The sequence below is a fragment of the Bombina bombina genome, chromosome 6, assembly GCF_027579735.1.
Source record: "Bombina bombina isolate aBomBom1 chromosome 6, aBomBom1.pri, whole genome shotgun sequence".
Classification (NCBI taxonomy): Eukaryota; Metazoa; Chordata; class Amphibia; order Anura; family Bombinatoridae; genus Bombina; species Bombina bombina.
Window position 1 is genome coordinate 668,935,464 of NC_069504.1, and position 17,172 is coordinate 668,952,635.

The following is a 17,172-nucleotide window of genomic DNA, read 5'->3' on the forward strand; positions in this document are numbered from 1 at the left end:
CGAAATGTCGCTGTTTTTCCTCTTATGCCACCTGAATAAAAGACTCGCTTTTATCTGAAGAAACAGTGCTGTTGCCTCTTTCATTGTTGTGACTATACTTTGAAGGTTTGCAGGACCTTTTGGAGCAAGTGAGCACTTTGAGAAAAGTTTATGAGACTGTACACACACGTGTGTGTGTGTGTGTGTGTATATACACATACACGTATTTAGACATGTATATGTATGTATCTCTATGTTAAAGCCCTTTGGCTGATTAGCAATCTTTAAGCCCATATAACTTTTTTGTGAATTTTTTTTAAATATTTTTTTTATCAGATAGTCTTATCAGTGTAGCTGTACTTTTCAATGTATTTTTTTATGTGTTTTGTGACACTGTTTTGCGAAACAGTTAACCAGAGCTCTGAGGTTGCGAGTTAAATTCAATTGTGCTCAATCGATTGCGTTTACTTTCAACTTGTAATACAATCTCCTAATCCGATACGCGCTAACAGCCGCAATAAACCAGATATCACTCGCTCGTAACCGATAGCGCACCACTTGTAATCTGGCCCTTAATGTTATATGTCACAGGTATGTGTTGCCTTAAACTGTTAATTAATTCTAAAAAGTAAACAAATTAAATTAGATTTCAGGTTTCATAGAGGTTTGTTATAAACAGACAATACAAACTATATGCTTGTGTTGTGCTGTCACAGTTAACAACATAGAGATACTCACCAGCATGAGGAATCAGAAAATTAACAACTTCAATTCGGTCAAAGTATATCATGACACCACCACTGTGAGAGAAACAATAACAATTGCTAGAAATATTTGCAGATTTTTAAGCAGATTAGGTTTAAAGTAGACTGTAAACAAAACAGACTACATCATGTATACAATTATTTTGCATTTCTGTGTTAGCTATACAAATCTATGGTTGCATAAGGTTTTGAGGAATAAATAGGACATTGCTACAAATGTATTATCTAGAGCACTGGTTTTCAAACCTGCCCTCAGACCTCCCTAACAGGACACATTTTGAGGAGATCTGAACTGGAGCACAGGTGAAACAATCAGCTGATTAGTAACCATGGTTATTTTACCTGCTCTCATCCAAGGTTATCCAGAAAACCTGGCCTGTTGGGGAGGCCTGAGGACAGGTTTGAAAACCAGTGATCTAGAGTGAAGCAAAAATATTTTGCAAGAAAAAAAGAAAATGTACAAAATAAAGCACAGCTAACACTCTAATTGAAAAATTTCAACTTGTTTTTTTTTTTTTTTCCATCATAGTTTACGTTACCAATTCTTACCTTGTCCCACATGGTACATTTTTCACCTCGTCTGTTTGTAGTGTGCTCTGTCATAAGGAAAGGGGACAAAATATCAGCTTCACACACACAAAAACTCACACAAACATATACACAATCACCCAAACAATGCCCTGATTTATCTGAAATCTGATTTCCTATAAATAAATAAAATAAAAGATTAACATGCATTTTTGAGACAGGGCAAACATTATGTTTGAGAGCATCTCCCTACCTAATTGGTTCTCAGGACATCTACAAAAAAGGTAAAGTAGGTTCAGTGGTCATAAGAGCACCACTTTGACAGACCAGGCCCATAGAAAAAAAAATATCCTAATTTAACAGTATCCAGCTACTTCTTCACACAATTTCACAAAACATTGTGGGCTAGATTACAAGTGTTAGCACTACACTTCGTAATACCAGCTCACGATAATGTGCACTGGTATTGCAAATAAATCACAATTGTTCGCATTGCTAGGAATCATTGCGCTCACGAGACTGCTCTTCCATATGCTCCCATGGGAGCCTTGTTCTGATGCTGTCAGAGGCAGCACCAGAAAATCATGCAGCAAAGGGGCAATTAGCACAGAGATAGGCAGCATTTTTACCTTTTTTTCCTAACACCCCACTCCCACCAACTTTAACCCCTTAATGACCACAGCACTTTTCCATTTTTTGTCGGTTTGGGACCAAGGCTATTTTTACATTTCTGCGGTGTTTGTGTTTAGCTGTAATTTTCCTCTTACTCATTTACTGTACCCACACATATTATATACCGTTTTTCTCGCCATTAAATGGACTTTCTAAAAATACCATTATTTTCATCATATCTTATAATTTACTATAAAAAAATTTATAAAATATGAGGAAAAAAAACCCACACTTTTTCTAACTTTGACCCCCAAAATCTGTTACACATCTACAACCACCAAAAAACACCCATGCTAAATAGTTTCTAAATTTTGTCCTGAGTTTAGAAATACCCAATGTTTACATGTTCTTTGCTTTTTTTGTAAGTTATAGGGCCATAAATACAAATAGCACTTTGCTATTTCCAAACCATTATTTTTCAAAATTAGCGCTAGTTACATTAGAACACTAATATCTTTCAGGAATCTCTGAATATCCATTGACATGTATATATTTTTTTTTTAGAAGACATCCCAAAGTATTGATCTAGGCCCATTTTGATATATTTCATGCCACTATTTCACCGCCAAATGCGATTAAATACAAAAAATTGTTCACTTTTTCACTATTTTTTTCACAATCTTTTGGTTTCTCACTGAAATTATTTACAAACAGCTTGTGCAATTATGGCTTAAATTATTGTAAATTATTCTCTGGGATCCCCTTTGTTCAGAAATAGCAGACATATATGGCTTTGGCATTGCTTTTTGGTAATTAGAAGGCTGCTAAATGCCACTGCGCACTACACGTGTATTATGCCCAGCAGTGAAGGGGTTAATTAGAGAGCATGTAGGGAGCTTTTAGGGGTAATTTTAGCTGTAGTGTAGTAGACAACCCAAAGTATTGATCTAGGCCAATTTTGGTATATTTCATGCCACCATTTCACCGCCAAATGCGATCAAATTAAAAAAAAAAAATTAAATTTTTCACAATTTTAGGTTTCTCCCTGAAATCATTTACAAACAGCTTGTGCAATTATGGCACAAATGGTTGTAAATGCTTCTCTGGGATCCCCTTTATTCAGAAATAGCAGACATATATGGCTTTGGCGTTGCTTTGTGGTAATAAGAAGGCCGCCAAATGCCGCTGCGCATCACACTTGTATTATGGCTAGCAGTGATGGGGTTAATTATGTAGCTTGTAGGGAGCTTGCAGGGTTAATTTTAGCTTTAGTGTAGAGCTCAGCCTCCCACCTAAAACATCAGACCCCCTGATCCCTCCCAAACAGCTCTCTTCCCTCCCCCACCCCACAATTATCCCCGCCATCTTAAGTACTGGCAGAAACTCTGCCAGTACTAAAATAAAAGCTATATTTGGGCTTTTATTTTTTATCTTTTTGGCATATTTACATATGCTGCTGTGTAGGATCCCCCCTTAGCCCCTAACCTCACTGATCCCCCACCAAGCAGCTTTCTAACCCTCCCCCTCTGCCTTAATGGGCGCCATCTTGGGTACTGGCAGCTGTCTGCCAGTACCCAGTTTAGTAAAAAAAAAGTATGATTTTTGGTTTTTTTTTTGCCCTTTTCTGTAGTGTAGCTTTCCCCCCCCCCCCAAGACCAACCCCCCACCCCTTCAGGAACCCTTAGATTATTACTATCATTTTTTTATTAGTTTTTTTTTTTACTTTTCTTAACCTTTTTTTTCTGCAGTGTAGCGGTTCCCTCCCGCTCCCACCCCGTGCACGCGCCCGCCCGCCGCCCCCCGTGCACGCGCTCCCCCGTATGTCCCGTACCCGATCCCGCCCCCCTCCACTCCACCCGGCACATCGATGGCCGCCCACCAGCCTCCCAGACTTGCTCCCACCCACCAACGATACCGGCCACCGATGTCCGGTGCAGAGAGGGCCACAGAGTGGCTCTCTCTGCATCGGATGGCCAAGGGGGGTTATTGCAGGATGCCTCGATATCGAGGCATCACTGCAATAACCGGAAAGCAGCTGGAAGCGAGCAGGATCGCTTCCAGCTGCTTTCCAGACCAAGGACGTACGCCACACGTCCTCGGTCATTAAGTGTATTTTTTTTGAGGACGTGTGGCGTACGTCCGTGGTCATTAAGGGGTTAAAGTACCAAAACTGCCTAGTACAGTCATTTTTTATTTTGGGAAAAAATGCTACATTTTTTTTTTTTTATAAAAAAAATAAAATGCCCTCTTATTTTGAGGGCATTTGGGGCACTTTTAGAAAATTAACCAGAGATCTAATCTTGGGTTAATTTTTGGAGCGCTAATTGCTACTGCAAGCAAACGGGCACACAATAATTTAGAGCTCGACTTGTAATCTAACTCTTAATTTTAACACAACTAATAGGACTTTTACAGTTATATTTTGTTAATTGCTTGGTGAAACAAAGCCACATTAAAAAGGATAGGAAAGTCTAATTTTGACTTTCCTATCCCTTTTAATGTAGCTCTGTTTCACCAAGCAATTCACAAAATATAGCTGTAAAAGTCCTATTAGTTGTGTTAAAATTAACTTGCATGATTCAGATAGAGCATGTCATTTTAAGACACTTAAATTCACTTTTTTTAAAATGTATTTTGTTCTCTTGGTATTCGTTTTTTGTTTTTTTGTTGTTGTTAAATATGTACATATCCATAAATACCCTAACGCTTGCAACTATCCATACCTAGTTTGTGGATGGCCATACCACGAACCGCTCACTCTATCCAGGGAGGGAGTGGGCTAACGCCTGTGGATTCTAATCTAACTGTTTCCTATGGCTACCGAGTTAGAATGTTACTACTAATTTGATCGGCTAATCTGCACTTTGAATAATAACCACAGCCTGATTTATTTCCATGATGCACACTGTCAGCAAAAATTTAATAAGGCTTCTTACAGTACTCATCTTATTTCGTAGCAACCGATTGGGAGCCAGCCTACTACAGTGTACTGTTACTGTTCCATGCCACCCGTTTCTGTTTTGGCCCGGTTGGCCTCTTCTTCTGTTGTTTCACTTTGTTTTTATTTATTTTTTTCTATAAAATGGTAGCAAATTTTATATCACACCTTAACCCCACTAATTTTCAGTATTTGGTCTACTTCATACAGGAACTCCTAAACTCCCTCCCTAAAATAAAACTCTTAATAACCAATGCATGGGCGGACAGCGTATGTCTATGCTCCTATACTCATAAGTCTCTAGAATAACCTACTTGTACTATACTGTTTACTGTAAGGATGTATCTAGTGGGGATATTCCCAGGGTCACACCTACAGGTATTAGAAGGGGTAATTATAAATTATACACAGACCTCCCCCCACCCGGGGATAGACACTGCACACTTATTTTGGGAAGTCCAAGAACCTGAACTGATAAGATTGATGCTCTAGACAGGGCTTACTGTTACATCAATGGTGTTTGTTATGATTGGAGTCACACTGCTTGCTATTGTTAATGTGTTGACATTGAGGTGGTCTATATGAAATGTTAATCAGCTGAACAGAGGTGTGTCCCTATTAAGTACTATTCTGACTCCTACTAGCTTAGCATAAGTGCCCATACACCAATGTATAGTAGTACAATATACACCGCAAAGCTCGCAGCCCTACATATCTAGTTTATGGATAGGATTGATTACTATCTGTATGTCTGATTTTTTTTTGTGTTTTTTTGTTTTAGTATTTTAGGTAAAGTTAATATAAAAAACCCAATATGGTGGTACAAACATATATTTCTCAGAACACTCTTGATCCCATTGAAAATGTCCCAATTTTACCTGTGTTCTATACTTTTACAAATATGCCAATGTATGATACCTTGATTCAATGTATTGTCATCCCTCACTTTCACTCACCCTGCGAGGTGGGTTGATATAACTTGCTTTGTTGTACCCTTTACTGGTTATAAATAAAAATGAAAAAAAAAAAAAATATGTACATATCCTTCACTGCTGTGAGCTAGCTGGTGGTTGGTGCCTACACACATTAATCTCTTGTGATTGGCTCACTATTTGTGTTCAGCTAGCAGCCAGCAGTGCATTTCTGTTCCTTCGGGAAAAGATAAAAAGAGAATGAAGCAAATTTGATAAATATAAATTGGAAAGTTGTTTAAAATTGCATTCTCTATCTGAATCATGAAGAAAATGTGGGGTTTCATGTCTCTTTAAGACAGAGAAAGAGTGCAGCAGTGTTTATGGAGACATGATATTTGTGTTGCAGCATAAGTGGGATTCAGTCTGTCATCTGATTTATTGCCAGGAGCAGGAACAGTTATACTTATTTGCATAATTACCTGTACAGATTTGAAAGATGTTATAAAAGGAAGCATAAGATGGAAACCAGGGCCGCTAGTGGTAGTGAGCAGTGCGCCACCCCTGCAGGGAAAAGTAGAAAATCGTATTTAGAGCAGACATATTCCTATAATATTTGGCAGAGAACTGATGATTTCTGTCCGATGCAACATGAGTTTGTGCTAACAGAATCTCAACAGTTTTACCCACATAATTATACTATTGAATAAAAGTCAAGATAAATTTTAATTACGATATCCAGTATATTCTATTTATTACAGCTTCAGCAAAGGATGCCTCTCCCAAGACAGCACAGATATAGGAGTAGGGCAGCTTTATGCACATGTCACTTTAGGTTTCATATTATTTCATTTTATAACATGCAAAAGAGAGCAAGTAAAAAGCAAGCTTGCAAAATGTAAGCAAAATATGTTTAAATTCTCCTGGATATGTTTAAAAATAACACCATTAATCAGTTCTATAACCAATGACAAACCAGGGTTCTTCAAACCATGGGTTGGGACCCATTACTGCGACTTGTGTGCGTGTTGTATGAGAAGGTGTTAAATTGAAGCTGCCTTGTTGTATATTACTTAAGAAATGTTCATGGTGAAGGTGTGTGGTATAATGGCACTGGGTCTTGGGGAAAAAAAAGTTTGGTCCCTTAAGTGTTTAGGAGATTTCCTTGGCAATTGACGTCTCATGTAGGAGATAGTAGACCTAGGTTGCAAGTAGCGCTGGGTCATGCGTTAGAGCAGGGGTTAGTGCATTTAGCATTTACTGAGGTGGTAAACTCCTAGGATTTGCTGTGTTGGTGGGGTTGTGCTTTTGGATGTCATACAGAGGGAGCTTCATGTAGGACAGTGAGCCTGGGTTGTTAAAGGGGCTAGAAGTGAAACAAATTGTCAGATCCATCTCCGAGTGTCCCCTTATATATAGCTTAGGTAATGCATCCTTATATACAAACCATTTCTTCTCACCTGTAATATACACCGATATGCCCTTCTTCTAACTTGTGTATGGCAGAGAATAAAGCAGCAGCAGTTATAGCAACTCCTAGAGCAGCCAAAGCTCCGACATGTGACATCTTTACTGTCCTATAAAAACAGAGGGGACATGGCTATTAAAAGGAACATAAAACCCCCAAAATTTTTTAAATTGCTTCATTCTTTTGATATAATTTATTAAAGAAACAGCAATGCACATAGGTGAGCCAATAACATGAGGCATATATATGCAACCACCAATCAGAAGCTCTTGAGCCTACCGAACATACCAAGCGGGGAAAAAAAAATAATATTTTTTTTATAATTATATATATATATATATAAAATATCTTAGAAGTAAAAGGGAAAGTGGTTTAAAATTGCATACTCCCTCGGAGGGCCTGATATTCAAACCCTTGCCACTGAGACAAGATGTTCTAAGAAGTCTTGTTGGTACGGTGAGGCCCTAAATAAAATAATTAAAAGGCGAGAAAGCCTAATGGCAAAATGCGCATCAGACGTGTTCTTCGAATCTTAAGCAGCATGCTAATATGATTGATTTGAGCTTTTTTGGTATCAGAGATTATTTTTGTAATATATGGCTGCACAGACCCAACAAGTTTTAATTAATATGTGAGCACTGCTGTACTATAGTTAATTGTTTGGGGGACCGTGTCCTCTTTAGGTAGAACGCATTTTTGGCTCTGCTTACACAATGGGAAAACCGATGCAAATTGCTCCATGATTGCATCTCTGGCGCAACTCTAATAGTGCATTATTTAAAGGGACAGTCAAGTCCAAAAAAACACTTTCATGAATTAAATATGGAATGTAATTTTAAACAACTTTCCAATTTACTTTTATCACCAATTTTGCTTTGTTCTCTTCATATTCTTAGTTGAAAGCTAATTCTAGGAGGTTCATATGCTAATTTCTTAGACTTTGAAAACTGCCTCTAATCTGAATGCATTTTGACCACTAGAGGGCATTAGTTTGTGTGTTTCATATAGATAACATTGAGCTCATGCACGTGAAGTTACCCTGGAGTGAGCACTGACAGGCTAAAATGCAAGTCTGTCAAAAGAACTGAAATAAGGGGGCAGTTTGCAGAAGCTTAGATACAAGGTAATCACAGAGGTAAAAAGTGTATTTATAAAATTTTGTTGGTTATGCAAAACTGGGGAGTGGGTAATAAAGGGATTATCTTTCTTTTTAAACAACAAAAATGTTGGTGTTGACTGTCCCTTTATCCACTTATGCTGTTTAGATTCTTTTTCCATTTTGGATTTTTAGTATTTTATTATTTATATATTTTCTCTAATAATTTTTATGGCTGTTACAATAAACATTAAGTTTTAATATACCCGCTCTGTGATATATTTTAAAGTGAGTGCTCTCTACGTGCCTCTGCTTTTTCTCTTCTCTCTTTTTTACTTATACATTTGGCATTGATCACCCCTACATTGGATAAGTAGAGATTAACCTCTCATTAATATTTATGGACACGTGGGTTGATAGTATGTACATATCTAAATATTTTTCCTAACAATACTATACCTGCCAAGCCATATTATAAGTAAATAATTCAAACTAGACTCAGAGCACATACCTTACCAAACTGAACCTAGGTAATTTAGCTGAAAACAAATACATTATACTAACAGTTTTAATTATCCATTAATATGCTGCCATTGAGAAAGCACTATATGTGCCAAACCTTTCTTTGCAGTTTGTGTATCTTTAAAATGTTTTATTAGATATATACATTTTGGTAAAGTGTGGTTTATATTAATGTTATCATAGGAATGTTATAGAAGTACACAAAAGGTTAGGAACCAAAACTAGAAATTTAGGCTCTGTTGCTACCAAGATTTGTCCAGCCTGGCAGAAAGGTAAAATAAAAGTAAAATAAATCAATGATAAATTCACAAGAATAACATTTAAAATGTACTTAGTTTGTGTATTTATTAGTATTTCATAAAAAAAATATAATCAAATTTAAATAAAAAACAAAATAAGGTTTTAAATTAAAAAAAATAATGTTTAATTTTATTTTTTAAATCATTGATTTGTATTCACTCTGCATCAAAGCCTTCTGTATTCATTTGCATACGTTTTGTTTATTTGTAGCAGTCTTTCAATATACTCCCCCCTTCATGCCATTAAGACGTTCCATGCCATCCTAACAGCACTAGGCGTTAAATCTGTTGGCATGGAACGTCCTACCTTATATGGCGTACAGCAGCCGCCTCCTTTTAGGTAATCAAAAAATTGGACTCGGCATGCCTTACAGCTTAATAAGTGCACTTGCACCCCCCCCCCCAACATGAAGGGGTTAAAGGGACACTGAACACAATTTTTTTTCTTTTATGATTCAGATAGAGCATGCAATTTTAAAGGGACACTGAACCCAAAAAAAATTTCTCTCATGATTCAGATAGATCCTGCAATTTTAAGCAACTTTCTAATTTACTCCCATTTTCTTGCTATCTTTATTTGAAAAGCAAGAATGTAAGTTTAGAAGCCGGCCCATTTTTGGTTCACAGCCTGGGTTGTCCTTGCTGGTTGGACAGCACCAATAAACAAGTGCTGTCCAGGGTTTCTGAACCAAAAATTGGCTGGCTCCTTAGCTTAATGCCTTCTTTTTCAAATAAAAATAGCAAGAGAACAAAAAATTTTTTTAATAGGAGTAAATTAGAAAGTTGCTTAAAATTGCTTGCTCTATCTGAATCATGAAAGAAATATTTTGGGTTTAGTGTCCCTTTAAGCAACGTTCTAATTTACTCCTATTATCAATTTTTCCCCCCATTCTCTTGGTATCTTTATTTGAAAAAGCAGGAATGTAAAGCTTACTAACTGACTCATTTTTGGTTCAGCACCCTTAAAAGCACATGCTGATTGGTGGCTGCATTTAGTAAAGTCAAAATAAAATGGTTTATGATTCAGAGTGAGCATGCATTTTTATACAAATTTCCAATTTATTTCTATTATCAAATGTGCTTTGTTTTCTTGGTATCCTTTGTTGAAAAGTAAACCTAGACAGGCTGATAGGACCTTAGGAGCATGCACCGGTCTTTAGCATTCTATGGCAGCAGTGTTTGCAACTATGTATATCATTGATATAAATATTGTTGCAAACACTGATGCAGATGGCTTAAAGCACGTGTGCACTCCTGAGCGCACCTAGAATTACGCGTTAACAAAAGGATACACAGATTTTTACAGTGCTTGACAAATCTGTTTCAAAATTAGGAGCCAGTAAGAATATTTAGGAGCCAGTCCTATTTTTAGGAGCCAGACAGTTGGATTTGTATATAGATATGTGTAGAATAACCCAAAAAGTTAGGAGCCAGGAATAAAATTCTAGGAGCCAGTGACTCCCAGTCTCTTGGGTTTGTCAAGCCCTGCCCAGAGAATTAAACAAAATTGATAAACAGAAGTAAATTGAGAAGTTGCTTAAAATGGCATGCTCTAGCCAATCTAAGTTTAATTTTGACTTTAAATATTAGAATAACATTTTAATGGTTGATAACTCTGCACTACTTCTAGCACTGGTCCTTCTGGTGTAATTAGAGCCAAAAGGGCATGATATCCCAAGGTTAAAGGGATATTGAACCCAAATTTTTTCTTTCATGATTCGGATAGAGCATGCAATTTTAAGCAACATTCTAATTTACTTCTGTTATCAATTTTTCTTTGTTCTCTTGATATCGTTATTTGAAAAAGAAGGCATCTAAGCTAAGGAGCCAGCAAATTTGTGGTTCAGAACCATGGACAGCATTTGTTTATTGGTGCTGTCCAATCAGCAAGGACAACCCAGGTTGTTCACCAAAAATGGGCCGGCATCTAAACTTAAAGGGACATTCAACACTGCCCACAACATTAATCTATGTTTCAAAACTAAATAAAAGGATAAAGCTGCAAGGTGCCCCCTTTCTCTTACTTACCACCTTCACTGTTGAATCGTCTTTCGCATCTTCCAAATTGTTGTCCTAATATGTCTTCCTAACTCCCCCCACCGTGACGTCTTCGCCTTCTTTCTCAAACTAGCAGCCAATGAGACCCCATTCCCCGGACTGAAATCCAAGCGCGTTCACGGCCGTTAGCGCATGCGCAATATACTAGGAACTCTAAAAGCGGAACCAAAATAATAGAAGTTGTTTCCGTTACGCTGATATTACTTACAGTACTCTATTACGTTATTGGGATATTATGGTTCCGCTTTTAAGGTTCCTATTGTATCGCGCATGCGCTAACGCCCGTGAACGCGCTGGGATTGAAGTAGGAGAAATGGGACAGAACTGCCGGCTAGTTTGAAGAAGACGAGCTGTACGTCACAGTGGGGGGAGTTAAGCAGCCATATTAGGAGACAAATTTTGACGATATCGATGAGGATTGAACAGTGAAGGCAGTAAGTAAAAGAAAGGGGGAATGTTGAAGCTTGCTCTTTAGACTTAGTTTAGAAACATAGATTAATGCTGCGGGCAGTGTTGAATGTCCCTTTAAATTCTTGCTTTTCAAATAAACATACCAAGAGAATTAAGAAAATTTGATAATAGGAGTACGTTAGAAAGTTGCTTAAAATTGCATGTTCTATCTGAATCACAAAAGAAAAAATTTGGGTACAGTGTCCCTTTAAGGTACTATCTGCCTTTTGGCAGGCTTTGTCCATGTTGCATTTAACCCACCTCAAGTTAGACACTTTTTCATTATTCAAAACCTAATGGGGATTTCAATGTTAAATAACAGCAAAGAAAAATTATAAAAAAGTAAGCTTTGTGTCACTTAGTGACTACTACCCAACCATACCTATGACTCAGCATAACACAATGATATCAAAGTTAGGAATCTAACTTGGGGATAAGACCCCTCAGGAACCCTCTGAATGCACTGCCCCTATTCACTCTCATAGGTGATAATGGCAAACACATACATTGTATAAATATCTGCCCTATAAAAACCAGGCTGTGTGTCACTTAGTGACTGCTACCCAGGTATACCCAAGAATAAGCAAAATCCATTGACATCACAGTATGGACCCTAACTTGGGGATAGGAACCCTCAAGGAGTCTAGTTTTTATGTGGCAGATATTTATATTATGTAGGTTTTTGCCATTATCACATGAATGAATAGGTGCATTCATGGGAATCCTTAGAAGTCTTATCCCAACGGTAAGGACATGTCAGTGAATTCTGCTCAGTCTGCGGTATACCGGGTTGTAGTCTCTAAGGGGCCCATTTATTAAGCTCCGGATGGAGCTTGAGGGTTGGTGTTTCTGGCGAGCCTGCAGGCTCGCCAGAAACACCAGTTATGAAGCAGCGGACTAAAGACCACTGCTCCGTAACCTTTCCGCCTGCTCTGAGCAGTCGGAGAGACATCGTCGCAATTCAACCCGATCGAATACGATCAGGTTGATTGACACCCCCGATTGGCCGTGAATCTGCAGGGGGCTCACAAGAGCTGCTGATGCAATGCTGAATACGGAGATCGTTTTACTCTCCGCACGAGGTCAGAGAGGTCTGTCGGACCTGATCCGCAGATGTTTATATTCATTATCACCTATGAGAGTGAATAGGTGCAGTGCATTCAGGGGGCTCGAGGGGTCCGATCACCAATTTAGGGTACTAACTTTGGTGTCATTGGATTTTGCTCAGTCTGGGGTATACCTGGGTTGTAGTCTCTAAATGACACAAAGCCTAGTTTTTATAGGGCAGAAGTTTATATGATGTATGCATTTGCCTTATCACCTATGAGAGTGGATGGGGCACTGCATTCTGGGGGCTCTTGAGGGGTCCTATCCCCAAGTTAGGATCTTAACTTTGATGTCATTGGATTCTGTTCAGTCTGGGGTTTACTGGAGTAGAATTCTCTAAGTGACACAAAACTAAGTTTTTTTTAAGACAGGTGTTTTTATAATGTATGTATATGCATTATGACGTATGTAACTTTCAGGTCATTAAGTTCTGCTCAGTCTGGGGTATATTTGGGTAGTAGTGACTTACTGACACAACAACTAGTTTTTATAAGGCAGATAATTATATTTATGTATGTATTTGCTATTATCACCTATGAGAGTAAATAGGGTCAGTGCATTCTGGGGGCTCCTGAAGGTTCTAATCTGTAAATTATGGTCTTAACTTTGGAATTACTGGATTTTGCTCAGTCTGGGGTATACATGGGTAGTAGTCACTATGTGACACCAAGCCTTGTTTTATAGGGCAGATATTTATATTATGTAGGTATTTGCCATTATCACATGACAATGAATAGAAGAAGTGCATTCATTGTGATCCTAAGAGGTGTTATGTCCAAATTAGTTTCCTAATTTTTGTGTCATTGAATTCTGCTCAGACTGGCGTTTACTTGGGTAGTGGTCACAAAGCCTAGTTTTTATATGTCAGATGTTTATATGAGGTATGCATTATCACCTATGAGAATGGATATGCGCAGTGTATTCAGGGGTCTCTTGAAGGGTCCTATACCCAGGTTAGGATCTTAACTTTGGTGTCAACTGATTAAGCGCAGTCTGGGGTATACCTGGGTAGTAGTTACTAAGTGACACAAAGTCTAATTTTTATAGGACGGATTTTTATGATTTATGTATTTGCTATTCTCCCCTTTGAGAGATAGGGACATTGCATTTAGGGGGCTCTTGTGAGGTGTTATCCCCTAGTTAGAGTCCTAACTTTGATGTCATTGGATTCTGCTCTCTTTGGGGTTTACTTGGGTAGTGGTCACTAAGGCCCTGATATTCAAAGATTCTCCAGCTTGGAGAGAAATTGCAGTTCAGACTTCACAAAGGCTGAACTCTATGAATTTCTAAAAGAAAAAAGGGCGGAACTCTCCAGCACGGTGAGATCTCTCTCATTTATGTATGTGAGGCAGAGACAAGCCCAGAGCAATATAGCACTGCATGATATGAGAGTTTTGTTACAATTACATTTTATATTACTATACATTTCAGCTTGGGTCCTTTCAGTATTATTGCATTTAAGCTTTGCACTCTCATTTCTAATTTAATACATTTAAATTTTGATCTAGCAGTGATTTTACACATTCTGATTATGCTTTGAAAATTCTGTGTTACTTTAATAACTTAGGATAATACTTTGTATTTTATCCATTGTAAACAGACACCTTCAGAAAGTGGGAGGAACAGGGCAGTTCCCTGGGCTGAACACAGGGTATATTTGAAGCTCTGTCACAAGTCTTGTAAAATTTTCTAAGGGTATAACTGAAGCTCTGTCACACTTATTTTAAACTAATAGAAGAGTAATATATACTAAAATATAGACAAAAGCAAGTTAAATTGTAGTGAAAACATTTCAGTTTAATTTGGAATTGATGCAAAAAGAGCCTATACATCAGCTTCAAGGGTTCTCAATTTACCTTCTCTATCCCATGTGAAATTTTGTATCCCAGAGAGCTTCATTGTTTTCTATGGAAGGCATCTCTTACCTTTCTGGGTTTTCCAGGTTCCTCCCCTTTTCTTAGAAAATTCAGTAAGTTCTGCCCTTGTGAAGTCAGCACTATGGGGTCGATTTATCAAGCTGCGGCGGACAGGGGCGCAAATACGCACCCCTGTCTGCCGCAGCTTGCCTCTTGGGGCTGAATTCCCCTGGCGGAATTCAGCATTGCACACGAGTGCTATTTTGCAAGTGTGCAATCTCGCCTCTAAGGTGGCAAATTTTAATCTCCCCAGTCTCGTCTGACCGGGGAGATTGACAGCTCCTGCCCGCGCATGATTGGCTGTGCACGGGCAGGAGCTGTCAATCTCCCCGGTCAGATGAGATTGGGAAGATTGAAATTTGCCACCTTAGAGGTGGCGAAAGGTTAGGAAAGCAGCGGTCTAATGACCCCTGCATGTTAAATACAGACTGCAGGTACTTTTGTGAGAACATGCAGTCATAGGGGGTCGAAAGGCTTGCGAAGCCTTTGATAAATAAACCCCTATATTCTCTCTCCAAACTAGAGACTGTTTGATAATCTGGCACAATATGCAATATAAAATACAAAATAGAAAGTGCAAAGTTTAAAACGTAATAAAATTGTATCTAAAGTACTGTAAATTGATATAAAATAGAATGCACACAGTGTAACTGTAGCAGAACGGTCATGCCATGCAGTGCAAAATTGTACTGGGCTTGAATCTCCTTCACCTACAGAAATGCAGGCCATGTCCCTTGCAAAGCAAAATCTGCCTTTAGAATATGTCACTAGGGATCTCGCAGTGCTGGAGGATCATTTTAGAATATCTCACCTGAGCGGAGAGGTTTTGAATATCAGGGCCTAAGTGACACAAAGTCTAGTTTTTTTTTTTTATATGATGTATTTGCATTCAGATGGGCTTTTGATGGGTCCTATCACCAAGTTAGGGTCTTAACTTTAGTGTCATTGGATTCTGCTCAGTCTGGGGAATACTTGGGTAGCATTAATTAAGTGACACAAAGCCTAGTTTTTAAAGGGCAGGTGTTTATATGATGTGTCTATTTGCATTATCACCTATGAGAGTGGATAGGTGCAGTGCATTCAGGGGGCTTTTGAGGGGTCCTATCCCCAAGTTAGATTCCTAACTTTGATATTTTGTTATGCCAGGTGTATGGTTGGGTAGCGGCCACTAAGTGACACAAAGCTTATTTTTTTTATTTTTTATTTAACATGGAAATCCCCATTAGATTTTGAATAATGAATAACGACAAAGTGTAACTTCAGGTGGGTTTGCATTGTTCTGACGATGAACACAATGAGGCAAAACCTAAATACAGCAGGTGCCACACAAGTGATCTGTGCTATTCCTGCAGAAACCACAATATGTGCTTTTGCAATCTGAGACATCTCATTATTTCAGCATTTATTAGCCTCCCTAGATAGTACGAAAATCAATCTAAAAGAAACACAGGAGAAGGAAAAGGGATTTTGTTAAATTTTTTTGAAGGCATTCATTTTTCATGTGTTTTAAAACATTTGTACACCCATTCCATTTGTCATTCACCCTTGTCATTCCTTTTAGTACACCCCCACTTTTGTTACCCTTAGCCTTTACTAAATGAATGGTTACAATAAGCAGGAGATTAGAAACATTTTTAATAAACCGTTATAACTAATAAAGTGTGCATTTACACAGTATAAATGTCTAACTGCATTAAAGATGAAAAATCTTTTAGTTTAGTTGCAATCTCCCGGTTTAATAGCGCAAATATGATAATCTTTTAGGGTCTTCCGGGGTCATAGTCTCCATATGGATAAAGATCTGCAACAAAGCTACCAACATGATTCACAACTAATTATATTACCGATACAGTCATCCATAAATATACACCCCGAAGCATACAACATAAATATCCCGGTCTGACCTTCTTGAAATTACCTTGAAAACACTCCTGATCAGATTGATGATAATCTTTCTTCTCACCACCTGCAGCACTAGCTGCTTCCTGGTGTCGCTCAAATTGACGTCATGACCCGGGACGAGGTAGGAAGGGGACATCTTTAATATGGGCAAAACGATTTATTCTATAGTCGAGTGTAATAATTATTTTTTACCTTAGGGTGGAGCCAGAGGCCGTATGGAGTTGGTTAGTTTTTCGGCTATAATGAGTGAACATTGAAATAAATGTTATGTGTACGGTATAGATAACAGATCCGTACACTTTATTGACTCAATGAATTAAAACATGTAACATATTTATTTTACAAGGTATGTTGTGCCATATTACCCATGTATAAATATATGGATGCATATGCAGTAGTATATACTACAAATGTATGCATAATGTGTGTAATTTTGGAGACCGTAAAAGAAATGTATAATATTGGAGCTTGGTGCAGAAGCCACAGTAAATTAGCATCATTAGTTTATATAGAACTGCCAACATAAAAAAAATAATGATAGTGTGTATGAATTTGCATATCTGTTGATGTACCAAAAAGAAATCTGCTGTAGCAAACAAATTGGTTCCTTTGTAGGGATAGA

The 17,172-nt window shown here is 38.0% G+C and overlaps 1 protein-coding gene across 1 annotated transcript in view; it reads right to left on the reverse strand.

The window, feature by feature from the left end:
• The window catches only part of ERLIN2 (ER lipid raft associated 2), a 54,637-nt gene extending 37,968 nt beyond the window's left edge, over positions 1 to 16,669 (reverse strand). Inside the window, exons 1-5 of the mRNA XM_053717751.1 lie at positions 16,567 to 16,669; positions 7,193 to 7,309; positions 6,215 to 6,296; positions 1,293 to 1,339; positions 718 to 779 (exon numbers count right to left, since the gene is read on the reverse strand). Coding sequence (XP_053573726.1) covers positions 718 to 779; positions 1,293 to 1,339; positions 6,215 to 6,296; positions 7,193 to 7,299 — 298 coding nt within the window. The 5' untranslated portion in view covers positions 7,300 to 7,309; positions 16,567 to 16,669. The remainder of the gene's footprint in view (positions 1 to 717; positions 780 to 1,292; positions 1,340 to 6,214; positions 6,297 to 7,192; positions 7,310 to 16,566) is intronic.
• Positions 16,670 to 17,172: the final 503 nt, after the last annotated feature.